Raw genomic sequence first — 22368 nt, 5'->3', positions numbered from 1 at the left:
TCGTTGTTGGGCCATGAAGTTCTTTGTGGCTTCTACTGGTTCCCATTATTATTGTTCTGGGCACCAGGGGTCAGTTGACTGGAAAGCGAAGTGATGCAAATGATCTTTGATTTCTGAGCAGCTGAGGTTTAGAAACAAAATGTGAGCTCTGATCAAGCCCCAAGTCTGGCTTCAGCTACTTCTCCCTCTGCTCCTTCCTACGCCACTCATACTCTCTCTTAAATAAATAAATAACATCTTAAAAAAAAGAAGAAGAAATGTGGCCTAGAGAGTTAAAAGTAAAGTCCTGCTAAGTGAGGCCAATCGGGACAGACAAGTAGATTTTCCCATGCCCACGGGATCAGGCCCATCTCTCTCTTTGGCCCAGGCTCAGAAATGGCAGGCCCTGACTGGCTTGGTCTTGGTTATTTCTGAAAACTGCAGGGGGAGCTCTGCAAACCACAGCTTGCACCACCATCTGATTGCTTCTGTCCTCTGAAAAGAAAAGGTCCTCATCCTCCCCACATGAAAGATACAGGCAGGCAGAACAATCTGTGTCTCCTTGGATGAAGGGCTCACTTTACATTTCTGGAGACCCCCAGAAATGGTGACAGACAGTTCAGTGAACTTCAGGATCACCACATCTGCTGTGAATGGTGCCACCAGAATTGTGCAGTGTACGACCTACACGGCTGAATGCCAGAGCCCTGCAAAAGGTCTCTTCTGAAGCACAAAAAGCTGAAGGAAACAAGTGGAAAGGAAACCTGGGTTGGCAGAGGCCTGGCCAAGTGTGTAGTGGGATCTGTTTTCAAAATCTTGGAGCCTGAGCAGCATGCTCTGTCTCTGTACTTTTCGCAGGTACCTTTCTGACACACAGGAATAAACCTGCTGCTTATTATGAAGTCCCACCCTGTGCAATTCCCAAAGAGACAGTACAATGTAGCACCTTAGTGGTTAAGAGCTTGGGTCCTGGGGCGCCTGGGTGGCTCATTGGGTTAAGCGGCTGCCTTCAGCTCAGGTCATGATCCCAGGGTCCTGGGATCGAGCCACCCACGGTTGGGCTCCCCTCTTGGCAGGGAGTCTGCTTCTCCCTCCCCACCCCGCCCATCGCTTGTGCGCTCCCTCTCTCTCTCTCTCTCTCTCTCTTTTAAAGATTTTATTTATTTTTTTATTCATGAGAGACACAGAGAGAGAGAGAGGCAGAGACACAGGCAGAGGGAGAAGAAGGCTCCATGGGAGCCCAATGTGAGACTCGATCCCGGAGCTCCAGGATCATGTCTTGAGCTGAAGGCAGGCGCTAAACCATTGAGCCACCCAGGGACTCTCTCTCTCTCTCTCTCTCTCTCTCTCTCTCAAATAAATAAATAAATAAATAAATAAATAAATAAAATCTTAAACAAGAGCTTGGGTCCTAGCATCAACCCAACCCAGGCTGGAATTGTGCTCTGCCAGTTTCTAGCTGTATGTTCCTAGAGATGTTTCTTCACATTGGTGAGCCTTATTTATAAGTAAATAGTAAAACAATCTAGCTCAGTAGGCTGTGGTAAAGACCAAATAAGATGATATGCTTGAAAAATATTACTGATGGTCCCTTCACTGATATATCTGCCTTTGGCCTCCAATGAATTCTTTGTACAAAAATCTGTTGTAGGGTACATGGGTGGCTCAGTCGGTTTAAGTGGCCGACTCTTGGTTTCAGCTCAGGTCACGATATCAGGGTCATGAGATCGAGCCCCAGATCAGGCTCCATGCTGGGCGTAGTATCTGCTTGAGATTCTTTCCCTCTCCCTCTGCCCCTCCCACTGCTCACTCTCTCTCTCACTCTTTAAAAGAAAGAATCTGTTGTCCACCCAATCTGTGCTAGTCTCTAGGGCTGCAATAGCAAATAAGACAAAAGTCTCTAACCTCAATGGGCTTTCCTTCTAATGAGGAGCCTAAGAATAAATAACTAGGGAGAAATCCATTAAAGTGAGTTGTGATTATGGGTGCAAGAGAACACAGCAGAGTGCTGTGAGGTAGAATACCGAAGAAGCCTACTCTAAATTGGTTCTTCAAGGCAAGTCTCTCCGAGGAGGTGAGATTTGAGCTGAGAATGGACAAATGAGAATAAGCCAGCTCTATTTCCCTGACTAGTAAAAAATACAATTAAAACATAAACAGAAAAAAATTTTCCCCAAATCCTTCCTCTTTTACCCTGATCATTATATCTTGAGTCATTCTATGGAGACTCTTGGAGAAGTAAAGCCTTGAATTGCCAATTTAATTAGGGATGTGAAAGGGGGCCTAAGGAGCCCCCTGGGTACTGGCGGGCCCAAACCCAAGGCTCAGGAAGGCTATCAGGAGAGTAAGGAGCAGGGAATGAGGACACAAGAAGGTCAGGTTACTCAGAGCTTCAGATGGGGATTGGGTGTGGCAGGATGTTACAGATGTTTCCAGACCTTATCCGACTGAATCTTGTCTGAGCATGATCCCCATAGATAGTAAGTGAAAAAAGTAAGTGGCAGATCTGAGTGGAGGCAAGGTCAGAGGACGCAGTTTCTAGATCTGCTTTGCCACTAACTATATGCGTGACCCTCAAGAAGTAATTTATCCCTCCAGACCCCATTCACCACATACAACATCACAACAAGTGTACTGCCAACTGCACAGGATGGGTCTGAGAATCAAAAGAGAAAATGTCAAAGTGCCTGGAAAAGTGTAAAGCTCTAGACAAATGAGGTCTGGCTGTCTGATGTCTTTTTCCCAGGAGCAAGCTAAAGGTGAAACACTTGGCATTTTATTTTTTGGCCCCTCGTGTTTGAAACTGGCAAGAAAGCACTTACATAGAGAAGACAGTGGCTCTAGAAAGTGCTAAGAGGGTCCCCATGCCATGATGGCCAGCACACCTTGTCAGGATATCGGGGGTCCAGGATGTTGGCTCCATCAACTGAGCCCAGTAGGACCTGAGAGTCCAATTAGAGCTTATTTGCTTTGAGGACCACCTGAGATTTCACGAGAACAATTTTTGCAGTGATAAACTGGAGGCCTAGAGGAAGTAACATAGCTTGTTTCCAAGTCTCATCTATGATCTACATATTTCATGTATTACCCAGAGGCTTGTACAGTGCTGTTCCTCAGGCAAAATTTACCTATGCTGGGGCACCTGGGTGGCTTAGTCAGCTGAGCATCTGCCTTGTGATCTCAGCCCAGGTCTTGATCTCATAGTTGTGAGTTCGGGCCCAGCATGGATCCTACTTAAAAAACAACAACAACAGGGGATCCCTGGGTGGCGCAGCGGTTTGGCGCCTGCCTTTGGCCCAGGGCGCGATCCTGGAGACCCGGGATCGAATCCCACGTCGGGCTCCCAGTGCATGGAGCCTGCTTCTCCCTCTGCCTGTGTCTCTGCCTCTCTCTCTCTCTCTCTCTCTCTCTGTGACTATCATAAATAAATAATAATAAAATAAAATAAAATAAAATAAAATAAAACAACAACAAACTCACCTAGGCTGTGTGCTACTCCCCTGAGGCCCACCTCTCTTACATAACAACTGAGAGGGGTAGGTGTCTACTGGAAAAGAACCACATTTTTAATCTCCAGCATCCAGTTATGCTGAGTGCCCCTCTTGTTTCTTCCCCTCCCCCACCCTCACCCCACCCTTGGGTATGACAGGGAGGAAGAAGAGGAAGATCACTGAAACAGGCAAGATGACAACAGAGGTTGTCTGACAAGAGAGTAAGGGACTGCAATCCCACTGGTTGATTTCACAAGAATTTAGGAACTTAAAGCTGCCCAAATGTCATTGTGAACCTCAGATAGTAGATGATTTCTTTGAAAGCAGCAGAGTGGGTCAGAGGTGGATCACCGAGGAGGGATTTCCAGTGATACAGTGCTCTCACTAACTTGTTTGCCACTTTTCCTGCCATGTCCCTTGGAATCAGAGAGAGGAACATAACAGTCTATTGTTTGGGACCCTGTACTGTTTTTACAAGTGTGCTTCTGTTCCATTTACTAAGTGGAAGCTAAATAAAACCCAGTGATGCTTGTGAGGACCTCAAAGGACCATTTTAGAAGGTGCAAAGTAGATCCTTCTGCAGTCTCAGGGACCTAGTGCACCGAATCAATTTACAGCTGTTGTTGTTGTTTTTCCTGCCATTTTCATTGTCTTCAGTTAAAATATTTAAATATATTTAAATATTTAAAATATTTTAAATTATTTTACAAATTTTAAATTTTTAGATTTATGTGGAATCTTAAAAATAAAACTCAAAGGGAAGCCCAGGTGGCTCAGCGGTTTAGCACCTGCCTTCAGCCCAGGGTGTGATCCTGGAATCCCACATTGGGCTCCCTGCATGGAGCCTGCTTCTCCCTCTGCCTGTGTCTCTGTCTCTGTCTCTGTCTCTCTCTCTCTCTCTCTCTCTCTGTGTCTCTCATGAATAAATAAATAAAATCTTTAAAAATAAAAAATAATAAAACTCAAAAAAACTCATAGAAAAAGAGATCAGATTTGTGGTCACTGGAGGGAAAATTGGAGGAAGATGGTCAAAAGGCTTCCACTTCCAGTTCTAAGATAAATAAATACTGGGAATGTAATGTCCAATATGACAACTATAGTTAACACTACTAGTATATATTGGTATATATACCAATATATGTATAAACACACATATATGGTATATATTGAAAATTGGTAAAACTAGATAGTACAAGTTCTTACCACAAGGAAAAAATATTTTGTGTATCTGTATGAGGATGTTAATTAAACTTATTTTGGTAAATATACATAGGTCAAATCATTGTGTTGTATGCCTTAAACTTATATGGTAATATATGCCAATTTATATGTCAATAAAACCAAAAGAAAAAATAATAATTCTGCAAAGTTAAACATTATCAGCCCCACCCCAACCCCACCCCACCAAAATGAAAACTCAGAGAGTACCAAGCCTCAAGGACCATCAGATATCCTCCCGGGCACCTTTCAGCTCGTTGACTGTATTGTGCACACATTAAGAAAGGCTAGGGAGCTGCCTTTGCCTCTCCTTCCTGCACACTGTACTCCTTCCATAGTAGCCTGATAAGGCAGTTTTGTTCATGTTGCTGGGTGGCCTTATGACATTATCTTTGGGGGTGTACAACTATATTTCCCACTGTCCCATCTAGAGAGGGATGGAAGCTGGGCTGGGGTAGAGGGGTTATCCATGGAAAGATAGGGATAGACAGGGAGGAGGCAAAGCTGCTGGTCTGCTGCTTTGGACTGCTGAATACACCTGAACTAGCAGGTAGAATCGCAGGATTAATGTTTCCAAAAGTGTGGTCAACAAACACCTGCATCGATATCAGCCAAAGAGGCTTATTAAACAATGTAGATTTTCAGACCTCCCATCCCCACAGCATCATCAGTGTTTGTGGGTCTGAAGTGGGTTCCAGGAATCTGCATTTTGGCAAGCCCCCCCAGCCATGTCTAATATTCACTGAAACTTGAGAACCACTGATGTTGACAAATCCCAAGAAGTTCAATTAACTTCAATAGCTATGCTCAACGGCTCTATGCTGCCTCACTTTTCATAGTGTTACTTCTTTCTGGAAAGTTCTCCCCCAACCCCCACCTCTGCGTGCTGAAGTTGTTCTAGGGCTGGAAGCTGGGTAACCAGTAAAACAGTGACACAACCAAGCCCCCAGACGGTCAGAGCAACCACTTAGCAACATAATCATGGACAGGGATACGCAGGTGTTTCATGCCTGGGGAGGGGGTGCGGGAAGACAAAATGGCCGCCCACTAGACAACTGCATATGTTCCGTAGGGAGAAGGACCTGTTTGTAAACACCCAGTGAAGGGGCTCTTGCAGTCTGAGAAGGGCTAATTGGACTATTGAGGAGGTGTCAGAACTACGGTGCAAAGGCTGTAAAGTTGATACACCAGCATCACCAGCATCCGAGTCACTCTCAGCAGGCTCCAGAGTGATGGGAACAGGACATTCTAACCACCTGGCCACCTTGGGGAAGAGAGGAGGACTGCTGATCCCTGAGTGACAGGGAACCGGCTTCCCTCTAGACCACTGCACATGCGTACATGCGTAATAAACTGGAGGTGAGGGCACCGGAAAAGAATGGCCATACTTTTTTTTTAAGATTTTATTTATTCATGAGACACACACACACACACACACACACAGAGAGTGAGAGAGAGAGAGAGAGACATAGGCAGAGGGAGAAGCAGGCTTCATGCAGAGAGCCTGATGCGGGACTTGATCCCGAGTCTCCAGGATCACGCCCTGAGCCAAAAGCAGACGCTCAACCGCTGAGCCACCCAGGTGTCCCGAGAATGGCGATACTCACTGAGGGGACTTGCTCTACCTCAGGGCTTCCAAGAGAGCTGGACTACTTCCATATTCTGAAGATTCCTGTATATTTTTTAACTGAATTCAAACAAAAATGGAGAAAACTATGATATATTTTAAATGCTTACATCGTTTCAAAATGGCATTTTTAGCTTTGAGGCAAAACCACAATGCAACATATAACATTGGGCAAGGTCCAGAAATCTGCATTTTTAACAAATGCCCCATATGCACACCAACCTTTGAGAAGTGTGCCCGGAATTCTAACGGAGAAGGAAGTGCTCCAAGGGAGGTAGGCTTCCCTTGAAATGCCAGGGAAGTGAATTCTCTCGCCTCAGTTTGGAGTGTGTGTACCCACAGCAATTTGTGTTGCTTTCCCCTTATAGGGAAACAGAGTGGGTCCTTTGCCCAGATGAAGTTAGCAGCTACTCGTTAATGTGAAAAATGCCAAAATATCCCCTTACTCAAAATCACCCTCCCACCAGCCTGCCATTAGGCCCAAGATTTCTTGAGAGTAGCTTTTCTCCTTAACGGTTATTATTAGCTCTGCTTTGCTATGTCTATGCCTGCCACTCTCCCTTAGCATTATGTTATAAAGCTTTCCAATTTGCTACAGCAAGATGGTTGCTGGCAGGAGATCTAAGAGAGTGCACAAAAATTTGTCAAAAGCTGGTAAGAAATGGGCCGTGTGGTTTGATTGCAAGGAAAATAACCTTGAGCTTGGATTTGTTGAGAAATGTGAAATTGAACAGACGTGTTCATTTGACCTAGCTGTGGCCATGTGTTCAGAATCTGAGCCAGTCAGCAACATGTGAGGGTATGTTCTACAGTCACACTGGGATAGTGAATGGAGATAATGTAAAATAGAGGCCTGGTCTGCTCTACAGGACCTGAATATCTCAAAGGCAATGCACGGCACACATGACATAGAACACATATGTAAATCTATGTGTCATGAAGAGCAACTTATGGTAGCACCAAAGTCCTGAATATTTTGGAAAGTGTGGAAGAGGAAAACCACAGTCTCTGGTTGTATAAGTGTATCTTACACAAAAGAACCCTTTTGGTAGGGTTCTAACAGAGGCTGATCGTGGAGGATGTAATAGTTGAGCAGAAAGGGTAGGGCAGAGAGTATGAGAACCCAACACTGAAAATAAGCAAAGAAATAGTGTCTTATTTGTCCATCACGAAAGGTGAAAGGCTAGCCTCATGCAGTTGTATAAAAACCTTTTGAGCATCATACATTCAAGGAAGTTGTAGACAAATACAACTACAAAAGCCACATCTATCATCTTGCAATTCAAATTAGCGCCTTGAAATTGACAGATTGAAAATAAGACAGATTTCTACATGCCAAATCATCTTTTTGACCAGTTGTTCACTGCTACAGTCCTAATACCTAGTGTCTATATATATTGATGAATGAGTGAATGTATGAGTAAATACTTACTAATCACTTTACAACTCACACTGTTTAATCCTGCCAGGTGGTCTATTATTTCCAGATTTTCAGGACTCAGGTGTTAATTCTGTAAACTAATCATGTTTTGTGTGATACTCCTGCCACCACTACTGTGCAGTCATCTCTCTAAACCCAGCACCTAGCAGAGTACCTGTAATGTAGTAGTTCGTTGCTCAACATAGGAATCAAAAAATGGAGGCTAAGTGGACCATGAATTGATACATGATAAATGAATGGAAAAGGACTTTTTTTTTTTTTTTTTTGGAAAAGGACTATTAAGAGAGTAATTTGGGGATGCCTGGGTGGCTCAGCAGTTGAGCGTCTGTCTTTTGCCTAAGGCGTGATCCCAGAGTCCCAGAATCAAGTCCGGCATCGGGCTCCCTGCATGGAGCCTGCTTCTCCCACTGCCTGTGTCTTTGCCTCTCTCTCTGTGTCTCACATAAATAAATAAATAAATAAATAAATAAATAAATAAATAAATAAGAGAGAGTAATTTGCAATAACTTCTCTGCTAAATTAGTACATAGTAATTCCCAACCTGACCTCACCTGAGCCTTAGGGGCATGGAATGGTAGTAATGGGGGTACTTGAGCTGATTGCAAAATGCTTAGCCAAAATCATATCTTCTACCTGAATGGGATAGGGACAATAAGGGACACCAGAAAGACTCCTGAGCTCAAAAAGATATCTATGGTTTATAACGTGGCCCACCGTACAACTCTATTCTTTTTTGAGATTAAATACATTTTTCCCCTCAGAATTTTAGACTACTTTTAAAACAAAAGTTAAAAAAAATAAAAAAATTAAAATTAAAAATTAAAAAAAAATTTTTTTAAAAGGTAATAACTTCCTAGAGTTTAAAACACAAAAACCTTAACTCACACAGGAATTAAGAAAAAGAAAAGAGCATTTCCAGATACCAGGTTATCTAGGCAAGTTTGAAAATGTGACTCAGTTCATCTTAAGAAATACTTATTGAATAGTCACTTCATTTCAGGAACTACGGAAACATCCGTGGATGAAAGATGGGCTATTTGGGGCCATCAAAGGGTAAAACGAAAAATTCAAAGTTTGTTTCTGGTGTTATGGGCTCAGAAATGCAGTGGAAAGAACCTCGGTCTTCCCCTGCATGCCAGTTTGCTTACAGCACCATTGTCTCTCAAGGCAAGATGTCAAGGCAGTGATACTTACTATACCGATAATTGTGCACATATATGTGCATGTGTGTACAATTTATATACTGAAACTGTCTTAGTTCTGGGTCTCATCAGGGGCAATTCAAGTGTTTTTCAAGCATACTCTCTAATGAATTTGGAGGGAAAAAATATATATCCTTTTATACGTTTTCAGGTTGACATCTAGATATGTCATAAGTTTAAACCATTGCAAGTGATATAATTTCTGGAATGTGGTAAATATTGACATTTGAAATAAAACTACCTGATCACTCATTTAAATGTATCCAATGGACTCTGAATACCATAGTGATTTGTGACTCATAAACATGTATTTAAAAATTAAATGGCTAAAATCTTTAAGGGCACAAAGTTTACATCATTCCTCTCCTTCTTAAATTCTTATTTCTATTCATATCCCCACAGGATTTTATCCTGATGTTGTACAATTTTTGCTTTATGTATTTTATTACTTTGTTCACCCTATAATAGTTCTTCATAACAAAAATATAAATTAAATTTTAATTTTTTATTTCCTGTGGCCAGAAGGTAATAAACGTTAAAACATTTCCTTTGACTTTAGTTATGCTTCCACAGCTAGCAGTACAAAACAGCTCAAAAATACACAAAAACAATACAAATTTTGGTAAATAACTAAGACATAAAAATACATTTTTATTGGAAATGAATTTCTTAAATATGTGAATAGGGTTTTTCATTTCACACCTTATTCACATATTTAAGAAATTCATTTCCAATAAATTCAGTTATTATAGCCATAGAATATTAAGTAATATTCAGGAACACAATTCAGCATCAACTATATTTTTCTATTTTTATAAAAGTAAGTGCTAAGAAACCTTTTCATATTAATAAGTACATCTGAATGGACAGTTTTATTATGCCATTGTCATTCAGTTTTTTTGAACTCTGAGCTACATGCCAAAAAGCCACGTAACGATTTTTCATGAAATAATATTTTAATAATCTATCATCTGACAGCTTGGTTAGGTTCGCTTTATATTTTATCAACAGCAAAGAATTATAAACCACACGACTTAGAAAAAGATTTGTTACTCAAGATTATAGTCATTCATTTTCTCAATTTCTGGAAAGTAATACTGTGGTAAGAAGCCTCTGAGATGGCCCCCACTGATCCCCAGTTTCTGGCATGTGAACCCTTATACAATCTTTTCCCCTTGACTATGAGCTAGGGACTCAATTCTAACAAATAGAATATGGCAGAAGTGATGTCACTTCAGAGATTAGGTTACATGAAGACCATGGCTCTTCTCATTCACTACCACTGAATGAAGCCTGCTGCCATGTATGAGCTGTCCTATGGAGAAGCCCATGTGGCAAGGAACTGAGGAAGGTCTTCAGCCAATAGCCAGCAAGAGACTAAGATCCTCAGACCAAATGATAAATTTCACTTCACTGATATTAATAGATTGCGCTATGGAAGACACCACTGAATGTATGAAAAGACAAGATGCAGATGGGCAAAAAACATTTGCAAGTCACATTCCTGACAAAGAGCTTGTATCCAGAATATAAGCATACCTCATTTTATTGTGCTTTGCAGATACGGTGTTTTTTTTTTTTTACAAACTGAAGATCTGCGGCAACCCTGCATCAAGCAAGTCCATTGGCACCGTTTTTCCAACAGCATTTGCTCACTTTTTGTCTCTGTCTCACATGTTGGTAATTCTTGGAATGTTTCAAACATATTCATTATTATTATATTTGTTATGGTGATCTATGTTCAGTCTCTGACTTGCTGAAAGCTCAGGTTACCATTTTTTTAGCAATAAAGTACTTTCAATTTGGGAGCCTGGGTGGCTTGGTCAGTTAAGCATATGACTCTTGGTTTCGTCTCAGGTCATGATCTCAGTATCCTGGGATCAAGCCCCACATCAGGCTCCATGCTCAACGGAGAGTCTGCTTAAGAATTTTTTCTCTCTCTAGGGATCCCTGGGTGGTGCAGCGGTTCCGCGCCTGCCTTTGGCCCAGGGCGCGATCCTGGAGACCCGGGATCGAATCCCACATCGGGCTCCCGGTGCATGGAGCCTGCTTCTCCCTCCGCCTGTGTCTCTGCCTCTCTCTCTCTCTCTGTGACTATCATAAATAAATAAAAAATTAAAAATAAAAAATAAATAAATAAATAAATAAATAAATAAAAAGAATTTTTTCTCTCTCCTTCTCCCTCTGCCCCTCTCCCTACACACTCTCTCTCCTTCTAAAATAAATAAATCTTTAAGTACTTTCTAATTAAAGTATGCATATTGTTTTTTGAATATGATGCTATTGCACACTTAACAGATGACAGTATAGTATGAACATAATTTTTATATGCACTACAAAATGAAAAAATTCATTTGACTTGCTTTATTTATTGTGAGATTTGTTTTATTGTGATGGTCTGGAACTGAGACTGCTATATCTCTGAGGTACGCCTGTATAGTAAAAAAACTATCAAAATACACTTGCAAGAAAACAACACAATAAAAATGGGTTTGAACAGAATGGGTTCTGGGCAAAGGATCTGAATAGACACTTCACCACAGAGGATATATAGATATTGGGCATATGAAAAGATGCTCAACATTATTAGCTAGTTGGGAAATGCATCTTAAAATCATAATGAGCGCCAACTACTTATCTGTTAGAATGGCTAAACTTTAAAACCATGACAAATGGCACTTGGTGATGTAGGGAAGTGCCAAATCACTATATCGTGAATCTGACACTATTATAATCCTTTCTGTTAACAAAGTGGAACTAAAAATTTGATAAAAAATAAAAATAAAAACCTGGTAAGTGCTAAGGAAGTTACAGGGCAAGCAATGGGAATTTGAAAAACTGCACAGTGACTCAGGAAGACAGTTTGGCAGTTCATTATAAAGTTAAACGTACAATTACCATGTGATTGCAATACCACCCTACCTAATTAAGCTAGAGAGGTTAAACTTAGGTTCAACAAAAAACTTGTACATGTACATTCAGAGCAGCTTTAGTCACAATTGCAAAAACTAGAAACAACCCAAATGTTCTTCAAGAAGTGAATGAACAAACTTCATCCATATAACGGAAAATCACTCAGAACTAAAATGGGGGGTAGATGAATCTCAAAGCCAGTTTCAAAAAGGTTATCTATGGGGGTGCCAGGGTGGCTCAGTCAGTGAAGCGTCTGCCTTTGGCTCAGGTAATGATCCTGGAGTCCTGAGATCGAGTCCCGCATTGGGCTCTCTGCTCAGCGGGAAGGCAACTTCTTCCTTTCCTGCCTGCCGCTCCTCCTGCTTGTTCCCTCTCTTTCTCTCTCTCTCTGTCAAATGAATAGATAAAATCTTTTTTTTAAAGGTTATTTACTGTATGATTCCATTTATCTAGTATCTTGGAAGAGGCAAACTAAAGCATTGGGGATTGGAGCAGTGGTTGCCGGGGGCTAGGAGTTGGGGAGAGATTGATTACAGAGGGGCAACACAAGGGAATTTGGGGAAGGTGGTGGGATTGTTGTGCATCCTGACTGTGGTGGTTACAGCAGTCCATCCAGATCTCAAAACTCCTAAAAAGGTGTGTGTGTGTGTCTGTGTGTATCTTGATTATGATGGTGGTTACACAGGTATATACTCTTGTCAAAACTCATAGAACACCTCCAATGGGTCCATTTTACTCTATGGAAATCATACCTCGATGACGCGAAATTAGAACAACAACAAAAAAAAAGCCTCACGATGCCTGGGTGGCTTGTTATTTGAGCGTCCAACTCTCGGTTTTGGCTCAGGTCGTGATTTCATGGGTCCTGGGATGGAGGCCCCATCGGGCTCCATGATCCACTGGGAGTCGGCTTAGGGGGTCCTTTCCCTCTCACCACCCACACACTCTCTCTGTCTCTATGAAATAAAAAAAAAATAAATCTTTAAAAAAAAAAGCCTGCCCAAACCAATTCCACTCCTTAAAAATAACCACTGTTGACAGTTTGGTATGTACCTGTCTAGAACATGTAAGCATGTAATATAAAGGGTTCTTCAGTTGCATAAATGCCATCATTGTACACAATAGATGTTTTATGCTGCTTTTTTGCACTTCCAGGTCTTGGAGCTCTTAGATATATGGATAAGCGCATATATACATATAAATATTCCAGATATAAAAATGGTAATAGACCTACTATATTTGCAATAGCTATATTGCAAGCCATTTTGTGGACAGAACATCATTTACTTAAAGAGTCTCCCACTGTTGGATATTTAGGTCGTTGCCAGTTGTTTTGCTATGACAAGCTATGGTGCTACAGTGAATGACCCTATGCACGCACCTTTTTGCAAGTATAATGATAAGCTAAATCTCTAAAAGTAGGATTACTGGGTCCTGGGATATGTATAATTTGAATTTTCATACCAACTGACAGATTGCCCTCTATAGAAGCAAGATGAACTTTTAGAACAAGTCATGTGTGCATTTTGCAAGCTTCCCATTCCAAATTCTTTTTTTTTTTAATTTACTTATTTATTTATGACAGTCACACACACAGAGAGAGAGAGAGAGGCAGAGACACAGGCAGAAGGAGAAGGCTCCATGCACCGGGAGCCCGATGTGGGATTCGATCCCGGGTCTCCAGGATCGCGCCCTGGGCCAAAGGCAGGCGCCAAACCGCTGCGCCACCCAGGGATCCCCCCATTCCAAATTCTTGAACATCTCTCTTTCACAGGATCATGCCGATATTGAGTGGAAGTTTGCAAGGACGAAGCTCTGGATGAGTTACTTTGATGAAGGCGGCACCTTGCCACCTCCTTTCAACATCATCCCCAGTCCCAAGTCATTTCTATACCTTGGTAACTGGTTCAACAATACCTTCTGCCCCAAAAGAGATCCTGATGGTAGACGGAGAAGGCACAACTTGAGAAGCTTCACAGTAAGGCTTTTTAAAATTACATTTCTTTTTTAAACAAAAGTGTTTTCTATCTCCCCTACCCCTACCCCACCCTTCCAGACAGTCCCTACATTAAACAGCATAAAATCACTCCAATCACAGGAGTTTAGCTCCTGTGTTATTCTCTAGTCCTAATATTTAGAAATATATTCCAGTGGATGAGTTGCTGGGAGACCACTGATGGGAGCTTTCTGTCCTTTTTTAATTACAGGAACGCCACGCTGACAGCCTGATACAGAATCAACATTATCAGGTAAAGCTCGACCCAGAGACTAAACAAAAACAGTTCTTGGTCAGTTGGTGTGACCTTGGACAAGTCATTTAACCTCACTGAGCCTCAGTTTCTTCATCTGTGAAATGGGGGTGATAAAACACAACTCACGGGGTTGTTGAGACAATCAAGTGGTGAGCATGTATAAATGATTGTGTGTGCATGTGCATGTGTGTGCATGTGTTCTGGGTCATTAAGTGTTATCTATCATCATTGTCATTTACTAATACAAAGCAGAGTGACCACGTGCGTGCCATTCCCAGGAAGCTAAGTAAAAAAGAGACCATCCCAGGGTGCCTGGGTGGCTCAGTTGGTTGGGCTTCCGACTCTTGATTTTGGCTTAGGTCATGATTTCAGGGTCGTGGGATCGAGCCCCGTGCTGCATTCTGCACTCAGGACAAGCTTGCTTGGGATTCTCTCTCTCCTTCTCTCTCTCTGCCCCTCCCCTCACTCTCTCTCTCTCAAATAAAGTCTTTTTTAAAAAGACTACTTTACATCCCTATAAAGGAGAAGTGTACATTGACCTTAAGAAAATTGTCTGGATTATACGATTAGTAAACATTGAAATCGGCAAACTTTGTGACACCAAAGAATGATTTTATCAATTCTACAAGAGCAAAGAATAATTCTCATCTTACTAGGAATGTTAAAGTTTAATCCAGTCTGAAAGGAAGGGTATTGGACATGACCATCCAAGGATTATTCCACTCTCATTATTCTATAAATGTGAATCCGTGTTTCCCTTCTGTGTGGGCAGAAATGTTCCTTTTTTGGGTGAATTTGATCTTGCATGGCCCACTCTGCCACCACATTTAGACACATAGTAATTCTTCGTTTAGCCAATGGATTTTTGCAGAAAATGACTGTAACCGATGGATTTTGCAGAAAATGGATCCTAGGAGGATTTCCTATTGCAAAGGCAGTCTGAGCATGTTCTATTTCTTGGGTATGTTTCTTATTTTACTGAGAGCCTGAGAAGAAAACTTAATGCCTCTGTTGTTTTTTTTTTTTTTTAAATTTCCAGGAAGTTATCAGGAATTTAGTCAAAAGATATGTGGCCGCTATGATAAGAAATTCCAAAACAAATGAGGGACTAACAGAAGAAAATTTTAAGGTAATCAAATCATGAAGTGGTTTCTCATTTCACATTTCCTAAGCGTTATTTAATCTTCACAGCATTGGAGGTTTCTGGTGATCATTTCAACTGCCTATAATACAGCAAAAACGCCTACGGTTTTTATATTCTCTTAGAATGATCTGTCATTGGGGTGCCTGGGTAGCTCAGATGGTTAAGCATCCAACTCTTGATTTCAGCTCAGCCCCTGATCTCAGAGTCATGAGATCGAGTTCTGAGTCAGGCTCTTAGCACAGTCTTCTTGTCCCTCTCCCTCTGCCTCCCTCACTCCCACTCACATACTCTCTTGTTCTTTCTTTCAAAAAAAAATGGTCTGTTATCCAGTCAATGGAGAGATTTCATCAATCTCTATCACTACAATCAGCTTTAAGAATAAAAGAAGTTTGCCTTATGCATCCTTTTAATATTGTGGGTGTCTCCCAGTGTGAGAATTGAGGGCTTTAAGTGTTGTGGCAAGGATGTGCAGTAAGGGGCAACAGAGCAAAAGGAATATGCCTGCAAATGTAAAGACTTTCTTTACTTCAGAGATGAAGACCAACTAATCCAATATTAAATCTAAGATTTAATAAACTCTACCACGAAACATCAAAATTCTCATAATACTAGCATTAGCCTAAAACAATGGTTCTCAATCAGGGGCAATTTTGTTCCCTAGGGCGCATCTGGCAATGTCTGGGGACATTTTTGGTTGTCACACTGGATGTGTATGCTAGTGGCACCTAGTGGGTGGAGACCAAGATTGCTACTAAACATCTTACAAAGCACAGGACAGCCTCCCACAACCAAGATGATCCAGCTCAACATGTCAAGTGATTAAGAAACCCTATCTTAGAACACATGTATACTTTCTAAGGAACAAAAAAAGGCCATTATCCGGGGTGCCTGGGTGGCACAGTTGGTTGAGTCTGACTCTTGGTTTCAGCTCAGGTGGTGATCTCAGGGTTGTGGGATCGATCCCCATGTCAAGGCTCTGCATTCAGCACAGAGTCTGCTTGGGTTTTTCTATCTCTTTCCCTCTGCCCCTCCCCCACCAGACTCTCTCTCCCTCTCTTTCTTTCTCTCTAATAAATAAATCTTCTTAGAAGGCCTATTATACTAATCCATAGATAGGACTCATCTATTGAGGGCTTGCTATGTTCCAAGCATTCCACCAGATCCTGGGGTATCAAGATATCACCAGCCCCCACTCTTCAGAGTGACACACAGATGGTAACAAGAGAAGGACTGAGTATTCTGACAGGATAAACACACAGTGATGTGGAGACAGAGAGGAGGGACACTCAACTGGGATTTGGAGAGTTGGGGCAGCTTCTCAGAAGAAGCCGCATTTAAGCTGAGGCTTAAAGGAGGAGCCAGATAAAGGAGAGTTGTGGAGAAGAATGTTCTAGACAGAGAGAAAAGCACAGGCAAAGGGCCCAAGGCAAGAAATAATATGTCCAGGCAGGTGGACAGTAGAGAGCCCGGAGATAGAGTAGGAAGAGCTGACACAAGGCCTTGAAAAACCTTGTAGTCCTTGGAATAGCATTTCTTTTTTTGTTTAAGATTTTATTTATTCATGAGAGATACAGAGAGAGAGGCAGAGACACAGGCAGAGGAAGAAGCAGGCTCCATGCAGGGAGCCTGACATGGGACTCATTCCTGGGTCTCCAGGATCACACCCTGGGCCAAAGGCAGGTGCCAAACAGCTGAGCCACCCGGGCGTCCCCTTGGAATAGCATTTCTACTTTTACCCAAGGTCAGTGACAAGTTACTCAAGAGTTTTAAAAGCAGGGGAGCAATATGACCCAACTTAAGCTTTTAAAAGTTGTCTTTTAAAGGAGGATTCTAGCCTCTAGGCAGCCAGTTAGAGATAGAAGACATTTCCTGGGGACTTGAGTGGCCAGGAGCCCCACCCCCACCCCCTACGCCCGCCCCAGTCTTCAAAGAGGAGTCTCTAACCTGACATGTTCCACTTCCCTACTTTTATTCCTTAGGGTCCTAAAAGCAGTTTTCCTCTTCCCTAGTTTTTCTATATGCAGATATGCCTAGGAGAGCTAGTTCCTTAATTGCTAGTTAGCACTCTCACAGGGACAAGTCCCTTAGTGTCCTCGTGATAAGGGCCAACTGAAATCAACTTTACCAATTATACAGTTTTTCCAATGGCCAGCCCTGCCCACAGAATTCTTAATCTGCTTTTCCTGTGCTGGAATAATGCAAGATTTTCCTGGTAGTCTGTGTACTTTGTAATTTGCACTAGGCAAAACTGGGAGCCTTCCAAAGGACACCCAATGAGCAAGCCTATTTTGAACTCAAGACCAAGCTTCTTAACGTAAGGTGTCTTCTCTCCTGCCCTAGGAATTAAAGCAGGACATCTCCAGCTTTCGATATGAAGTACTTGACCTCTTAGGAAATAGGAAACACTCAAGGAGAAGCTTTTCCACGAGCAGCACCGAACTCTCTCAGAGGGACGATACCAATGATGGCAGTGGTGGGGCACGGGCCAAATCCAAGAGTGTCTCTTTCAACTTAGGCTGCAAAAAAAAGGCCTGCCACGGGCCACCTCTCATCAGAACTGTGCCAAGAGCCAGTGGCACCCAAGGGAAGTCAAAATCTGAGTCATCGAGCAAACGCTCCTTCGTGGGTCCTTCTCTCAAGAAACTCGGTCTCCTGTTTTCCAAGTTCAATGGTCATATGTCCGAACCAAGTTCAGAGCCAATGTACACCATTTCGGATGGCATTGCTCAACAGCACTACATGTGGCAAGACATCAGATATTCTCAGATGGAGAAAGGGAAAGCAGGGGCCTGTTCTCAGAGTGAAATGAACCTCAGTGAGGTAGAATTAGGTGAAGCCCGGGGTGCTGCTCCGAGCAGTGAATGCCCTCTATCCTGTTCCAGCTCTCTTCACTGTGCATCCAGCATCTGCTCCTCAAATTCCAAACTTTTAGACTCCTCAGAGGACGTGTTCGAAACTTGGGGAGAGGCCTGCGACCTGCTCATGCACAAATGGGGTGATGGACAGGAAGAACAAGTAACAACTCGACTCTAAGTCAAGCCGTCCCCTCCCCTCCCCCTGCCCTGCCCCCCGCTCTGGAACTCAAGAGAAAATTTGTAATTTCCCTGCTCTCAGAGGTGACATAGAATCTGATTCCCTCATTGCCCAACCCCCTCCCCAGAAAGGAGAGTGAAACTCCTCTATTTTCTTTTATAGCCACATTTTCCTTTTTTTTTTTTTTTTTGTTCTTGTCAGTGTGATTCTTAGTGTTATTGCTATTATTTGCCTTTTTATGCCTCTTAACATGAAGTCCGTTTCACAACCAACTGCAGGGGTGCTTACCCCGAATCAGCAGAGGTGCAGTCGGGTGCTTTACCCTTTGGCTTTGCTTTTCTTACCCTTGCTTCTTTGAAGCTCCAGGTGCCACTTTGCTACCATTGCTGTCGCACAGATCCCTGACCTTCCTCAGGATCTCACGCCATTTCCCCAGGGGCTGAGGGAGGTGCTTGGCAGTCCCCACCAGCTATCAGATGAGACAAGCCATCTCTGTTGCCCTTCAGTGCTCCATGCTGCCCATTCCAGTTCAATGAACAGCATCAAAGGGAGACTGAACAGACTCCAAAGAATTGTCAGCTTGTGGTTTCTAGGTAGAACTGGCCTTCTTGTTTTTGTTCTTAAACACAACTTCTCCTTACCATGGAGGGTTGTTGAGTGTTTTGTTTCTGAAAGATCTGTTAGTTTCCCAAAGTGTGCCAGTGAATATTTACCACGTAGTTATGTGTCCCACCTAAGAAGTTAGTGAATTCCTTTTCTGTGTTTGTGTGTTTCAGTTGACCCACTACCTTTTCAAATGTGATAGTATTGAGATTAGTATTTAGGATGTGTGCTGTTTTTAAAAACTTCTGCTGCACTCTAACCAGTAGTTGCTATATCTCATACATTGGCAAGAAAAATAATTAGCTGGTACATGTATAGGGTCCCATCGACTGTTGATAGTTTTAATCATTGCTATCAAAAGCATTTCTAAGGTGAAAGCCTGGGTTTGAAAACATTTTTTTAATCAGAAAAATAACATCTTGCTGCACTGTCGAAGTCTGAAAAGTGCATCTTCATTTTAATCACATTCTAATGAAAAAAACAATTTTAGGACTAGATAACCTGATTCCAGTTGCAGTTTTAATACTCATTGCGAGCAGTGGAATTGCATGTGTCAACTTACATTAGAAATATAACATAACCCTAGTGAATTCATGGAACTATAAGCGTGATCCAAATTCTACTGTCATCAAAGAAAGCTGCATTTATACATACAAATGACTCTCCAAAGCTTAATAGTACCTCATCAAAATCCAAATATGCAGGTTAAAAAATGAAATCTGTAACTGACCCAATAGCCACTGAGCAGATAACCTACTGACCTAGGGTGGGTTTTTTTTGTTTTGTTTTGGTTTGGTTTTTGTGTTTTTTTTGGTTTTAGGTTTTCTGGTTGCTTTTTTCTTTCTTTCTTTCTTTCTTTCTTTCTTTCTTTCTTTCTTTCTTTCTTTCTTTCTTTCTTTCTTTAACCAACATAGTACAGGGCTGTCCCCAATTCACACTCTAACATATGACCCAAACAGCCCTAGGTCTGGGTCCTAGAGAGTTAAATTAACAGTGCGTAGGCTCAGAAAAGTAAGAAAGTTAGGTGTTGTTCTGTAAATATCAACAGTAATAGAAATCCACCTAAATTCATGTGTCTACTTTCTGTTACAAGTAAGTAAAATGAAGCATTTTCAAACAATGCATATATGCCTCCAAAATAGCTTCTGACATTGTAGTTTCTGGGTTATTTGAATTGATTCCCATTTCTAGCCCTAGCTTTGGTGACTGATGGTCAAAATATTCCACATGAAAAAAAATTCCACGTGAAGAGACAAACTGGTGGGGAGGGGGGAACCCTAAATGTTGAATAAAGCTCAGATGCAAGGAAAAGTTATCACGAGAACAAGCTGCAACAAGACCCATTTGATAAAAGATTGTCCCCAAGTAATTCTTTAATCATATCTGAAGTGATTATTTACTCAACTCCAATTTCTCTCCCACTTCCCTCAGCGGAACTATCATAAATGAGGCTTAAAGGAGGAGCCAGATAAAGGAGAGTTTATCTCCTGATGTGGGCTTAATGACATCAATATCAGGTTATTTTCCAGAAGGAAGGTTTCTAATTTTACAGATTCAACTTTTCCAATTGTCAAATCTACATTCAATAATAAATGGCACCCGGGCTACATTCCTAATTCATACTGATGACACCAAAACCCAATATATGGCCCTATTTCTCACAAATACATGTACTTGTGATAACCTAGGTATAATTGTTCTGGCAGTTACTGCATCAGTTTGTCAGAAAACAATGGTAGCCATAGAGCCATGCTCCAAAATAGTCTTCTCTCAGTTACGTTCTGAGGAGAGAATGTGTATAAATTATAGTAGCCAATCTCAACTACTAAAAGAAACCAATGTCATATTTCATAAGCAGTACATTCCTTTTCAGATCGTCTCAGGGCTACTATGCTTATGACTTGGGCTTACAACTTCACTAGCTACCTTGAGGCCAGGGTCTGACAGGGACTGAGGCCAGCGAGCTGTTAAAGCCGAACAACTATTGCCATTACTTCCATATTGATGACATCAACATTTTTATTTACTCTAACTCAGAAAAGTAGGAACTCTAACATAGGAAGTAGGAAGGAAAAGAAATTTGTGTTCACCTTTGAACCTCTGGACCAGCTACTATCAAGAAAGGTATTTCAAGTACAGTGCTTAAATGTCATCTGATCCCAGAGAAAGTACAAGCCAATGTGAGAGTGAATTTAGAAACAGAAAATTGTACCTAAGAGAGTATCTCAGAGACAATCCACTGTATCTCAACCTCTATTCCAACCTCTTATTTTACAAACAACAACAAAAAAGGTGCAGAGACGAATAATGACTGGCTCAAGGTCAAAGAGCCAGTCAATAAACCTAAATCTTCTAAATCATAGTAGCAAAACATTTATTATTAAGCATATGTATTATATGGTATATATAGGAAATGTGAAAATGGAATGGCCGATACACATATATTTTTGTTCATTTGCCCCCAAATTTCAGACTGACATATTTAAAAGTAAAGTGAAAAATGAACTCCAAAGTCAAATATAATAATACATGGTGTAAAAATCATTTACTAGTTGTCCAAATATCTATACCACGGTTCACCTCCATTACAGTTGGCTTGTCACTTCTAGATACTTGTATTCATTTGTTTGATTCCACCATAAATCCATCAGAGTGCCCCAAATAATTAGTAAAGGTATAGACCTTATAAAGAAAATGTCTGATTTATATTGGAAAATGACCACTGTTGAAGTTATCTCTTCCACTTCCAACTTTAAGGCCAGTGGAGTACAAAGACAGAGGAAAGACTTCAAATTCAAGGTCATCATTTTTGGAAGATGCCAAATGGTATAGGGGTATAAATGCTCCAAGTTATATTTCTGTCCACTTACATCAGAATTTACAGATTTCTTTCTGCCTCCCATAGTCATTTTTCATTCTACTCTGACCTAATTTAGGCTATTTCAGCTAAGCCCAAAACATCTAAACATCTGCCTGCAATTTGAGTAAAGAACTTTAAAAAACCTAGGGCCTCTACCTTTTGAATGACTTAAATACTTTTTAAGAATTTTATAGTTATGGCAGTGCAAAAGCTCTCCTGTAAATTTCATTAAATTTCAGTGAAAAATATGAGCCACTACCTTAGCCAGAATATATCAATGACCATTCTTTTTTTTTTTTTTTTTTAATTTTTTTTTTTTTTATTTATGATAGGCACACAGTGAGAGAGAGAGAGAGGCAGAGACACAGGCAGAGGGAGAAGCAGGCTCCATGCACGGGGAGCCTGATGTGGGATTCGATCCCGGGTCTCCAGGATCGCGCCCTGGGCCAAAGGCAGGCGCTAAACCGCTGCGCCACCCAGGGATCCCCTATCAATGACCATTCGATGTTCCTTTTGCCTTGTAAGACTCCAGTGGTATTTTGACTAACAGTTTAAGTGGCCCAGACCTTGATTTATTAAACCATCAGGTAAAAAGTACTTGAAGT

The 22368-nt window shown here is 41.5% G+C and overlaps 1 protein-coding gene across 6 annotated transcripts in view; it reads left to right on the top strand.

Annotated features, from left to right (window-relative positions):
- TRPC5 (transient receptor potential cation channel subfamily C member 5) overlaps positions 1 to 20027 on the top strand; it is a 289744-nt gene extending 269717 nt beyond the window's left edge. For all 6 annotated transcript variants that reach the window (XM_072743340.1, XM_072743343.1, XM_072743338.1 and 3 more), the window contains 4 exons: positions 13646 to 13849; positions 14079 to 14120; positions 15163 to 15252; positions 17608 to 20027. In XM_072743340.1, the coding sequence (XP_072599441.1) occupies positions 13646 to 13849; positions 14079 to 14120; positions 15163 to 15252; positions 17608 to 18300 (1029 nt within the window). In that variant the 3' untranslated portion in view covers positions 18301 to 20027. The remainder of the gene's footprint in view (positions 1 to 13645; positions 13850 to 14078; positions 14121 to 15162; positions 15253 to 17607) is intronic.
- Positions 20028 to 22368: the final 2341 nt, after the last annotated feature.

The sequence above is a fragment of the Vulpes vulpes genome, chromosome X (assembly GCF_048418805.1).
Source record: "Vulpes vulpes isolate BD-2025 chromosome X, VulVul3, whole genome shotgun sequence".
NCBI lineage: Eukaryota > Metazoa > Chordata > Mammalia > Carnivora > Canidae > Vulpes > Vulpes vulpes.
Note: the sequence above shows the minus strand (reverse complement) of the source record. Positions and strands in the feature narration are given on the sequence as shown.